Source organism: Plasmodium gaboni, chromosome 14, assembly GCF_001602025.1.
Source record: "Plasmodium gaboni strain SY75 chromosome 14, whole genome shotgun sequence".
Lineage (NCBI taxonomy): Eukaryota > Apicomplexa > Aconoidasida > Haemosporida > Plasmodiidae > Plasmodium > Plasmodium gaboni.
Genome location: NC_031494.1, coordinates 704,740 through 708,185, shown reverse-complemented (window position 1 = coordinate 708,185; position 3,446 = coordinate 704,740). Strand labels below are relative to the sequence as shown.

Here is a 3,446-nt window from a genome sequence, read left to right as displayed (position 1 = left end):
AAAAAAAAAAAAAAAATATATATATATATATATATATACATATATTTAATTTATATATCATTGTTTTAGTATATTTTTATCATTCTTTATATTTAATAATAATAAAAAAAAAAAAAAAAAAAAGAAATTTATCAAAATTTTAAAATTTGTTATTTTTTTATTTAAAAAAAAAAAAAAATGAAATAAAAGAATTTGTCTGTTTGGTGTTTGTTTTGATTTTGTTATGTTAATATTAAACTATTATATCTCTTATATTTTTTTTTATAAAGTTATGTTTCTTCATTGTTCTAAAATAAGATCATTACATGTATAGTTGAAATTAAAAAAAAAAAAAAAAAAAATATTAAAGTATGGAACTTTTTAAGGGTAATACATATATTATATTGAAAAATGAATAATATAAAAGTGAACTTTACGTCATATATTCATATTCTTGAATTACCATATATAAGGTGTTTTTATTTAATACACATATAAATATATATATATATATATATATATATATATATATATAAATATAATGATACGAAAAAAAAATTATAAATAATAAAATATAAAGAATATTCAATTTTTTTATTATTATAATCTTTATTATAATTATTTTTTCCTTATTAGAAATAAGCCAAGATGAATCAAATAAGGATAGCAAAGAAAATGATAATATGTAGGCAAAAAAAAATTTATAGAATAAATATAATATATATATATATATATATATATATATATGTTTTTATTTTTTACGCTTTTCTTTAAATCTTAGAAATGAAGAAATAGATATAGAACAATTAAAAGATAAAGTGAAAGACTTAGAATTACAATTAGAATACGAAATAAAGCAACATAATGTCGAAATAGAAGAAAGGTAATTTTATAGCAAATTAAAAATGAATTTTCTGAAGCTAGCGCCCTCCAAAAAATAATATATATATGTATAAATTTTTGTATATGAAAATATATATACACTGTCCTATTTTTATATATTATTTTTTATGCTTTATTTTTTTTTTTAATTTGCTAGAGAAGAGACCATAAAAATGTTAGAAACAAGAATTCAAGAATTAGAGCATTATAAAAATGATGTAACAGAAAAAGATGAAGCAATTATAAATATGAGTGAGAAATTATTAATTTTATCAAATAAATATGATATTTTAGTTAAAGAATCTAAATTACAAGAAGAAGAATTAAAACATTTTAAAAATAAAAAAAAATATAGAAATGATAAAACAAATGAATATATATTGGGTCTCAAAAATCAAAATAATGAAATTAAAAAAGATCACGAATTATTAAATGAAAAATATGCTCAATTAGTAAAGGAATACGCAATTCTTCAAAATACATGTAAAGTATTAAATGTGCAATTAGAAAACAATCAAAAAAATATGGAATTACTAATAAAGGAAAAATCTAACGTAACATTTTAAAAAATTACGCAAATATATGTATATATATATATATATTTATTTATTTATTTATTTATATTTATATGTTGGCTTTATTTTTCTTTTTTTATCTTATTTTACAATAGAATCTTGATGAGAAAACCGCGATTAAAATATTAAATATAGGATCGGTTAGAAAAAATTAATATATATAAAAGAATTTATATATAAATATTGTATATGACATTAATTATGTTATTATGTTATTATTCTATTATTTTATTTGTTTCACATAATTGTGATGAGTTACCAGTATAATATATAATTATATATAAATATATGTCTTTTTATTTTATTATTGTATTTATTATTATTTTTTTTTTTATTATAGAAAGAAATTATACACAAGAGGGCACATAATAAAAGTGAGGGGATATACACGCATACATATCATTTTTTCTATGAATACATATATATATATATATATATATATATATATATAATATCATTTTATGTGTATAAAATTATTTTTATATAGAGGTTGATGAATTAAGTAACTTAAAACTAGAATTAGAATATAAGGATATGATTCTGAACAAGCTAATGAGAAAACAAATTAGTTCAGGAAAAACTGTCAAAGTGGAATATACAAATAATGAAAATATATTTGAAAATGAGGTAATATATAAAAATATATCTATATATATAATTTTTTATGTACATAAAAGTATACCAGTTTATATTTATTATGTGCACATTCCAACTATTATATTTTACTTTTTTTTTTTTTTTTTTTTTTTTTATCTTTAGAAAAAATTAGATGAAATGTATCAAAAATATTTAGATTCTGTCTGCGATAACGACAATTTAAAGGTAAATTATAAAATGAATAAATAAAAGAAATTTAAATAAATAATATATTATACTTTGGAAATTTATTTTATCTTTTTTATATTTAGAAGGAAATTAATAAATTACATAACAAAATAAATGATATGAAACTGGAAGAAGAGGAGCGTTTAAAAACTATAGTAATATGCTTTTTATTTTTTACGTCCATATGAAACACTAACTGCATATATATATATAAATATATTTTTTTCCCTCTTGTACTTTTATTTTTATAGAGCATACTAAGAGATTATATAAATAAGATGTATAAAGAGGATGTGAATGTGAACCAGTAATTTTTAAAAATATAATATTTTTAAATATGAATATGTATCAATATTTTAATTCTTATGTTAAATATTTATTTTTATTTTATTTTATTTTATTTTATTTTTATTTTATTTTTATTTTTTTTCGTTTGGCTTTAAGGTTTGATGATTTGATAAATAACATTTTAAAGGATAATACAAGTTTAAATGAAGAATTGTCTAAGCAGAAAAGAAAGTAATTTTTTAAAATCTACATATATATAATAGTTCATTGATACTATCTATTTTGTATAATATATTATTTATTATATATTTATGTAATATTAATGTTATTTTAAATATATACATATATATATATATATTTTTTTTTTCTTAGAAATATGGCCGACATTTATTATTTCACCAAAGAATTGCAAACTGTCAAAAAAGACAAGTTCAAGATCATTGAAAAATTTGATAGTAAGAAGGTTACTAATATTCCGCATTTGTATGAGCCCTTAAATGTAACGTTAAGTAAAGAAAACAACAAAAGAGAAATATCAGATGATGATAATAATAATAACGAACCAAAAGGTGATTTAAATTTTTTAAATAAGAATTCGGATATAAACTCTTCCAAATCAAATATTAAAAAATCGTTAAAAACAAGTGATTTAGCTCATATTTATATGCAAGATTATATGAACAATGTACAAAACAAGGCTTAAATAAAACAAAATGAAAAGAACAAAGAGTAATTTTAAAAAAAAAGAATTAAGACCAAAAGATAATCAACGAAATGTTCTATTTAAATTATATATATATATATATATGTGAATATATTATTAAATCTTTTTTTTTTTTTTTTTAAATGGAAAATTATTATATATTTATTTATTTTAAATATCTTAGTAATATGTAC

The 3,446-nt window shown here is 17.1% G+C and overlaps 1 protein-coding gene across 1 annotated transcript; it reads left to right on the top strand.

The window, feature by feature from the left end:
* Positions 1 to 350: 350 nt before the first annotated feature.
* PGSY75_1419600 (hypothetical protein) lies at positions 351 to 3,252 on the top strand (the record flags this gene model as incomplete). Its single annotated transcript, XM_018787896.1, has 12 exons — positions 351 to 366; positions 616 to 664; positions 761 to 862; positions 1,019 to 1,415; positions 1,532 to 1,576; positions 1,777 to 1,810; positions 1,924 to 2,063; positions 2,196 to 2,258; positions 2,345 to 2,416; positions 2,513 to 2,568; positions 2,706 to 2,780; positions 2,922 to 3,252. 12 exons carry the CDS (start codon positions 351 to 353, stop codon positions 3,250 to 3,252), a joined length of 1,380 nt encoding a protein of 459 aa, XP_018639268.1.
* Between the last annotated feature and the right edge of the window lie 194 nt (positions 3,253 to 3,446).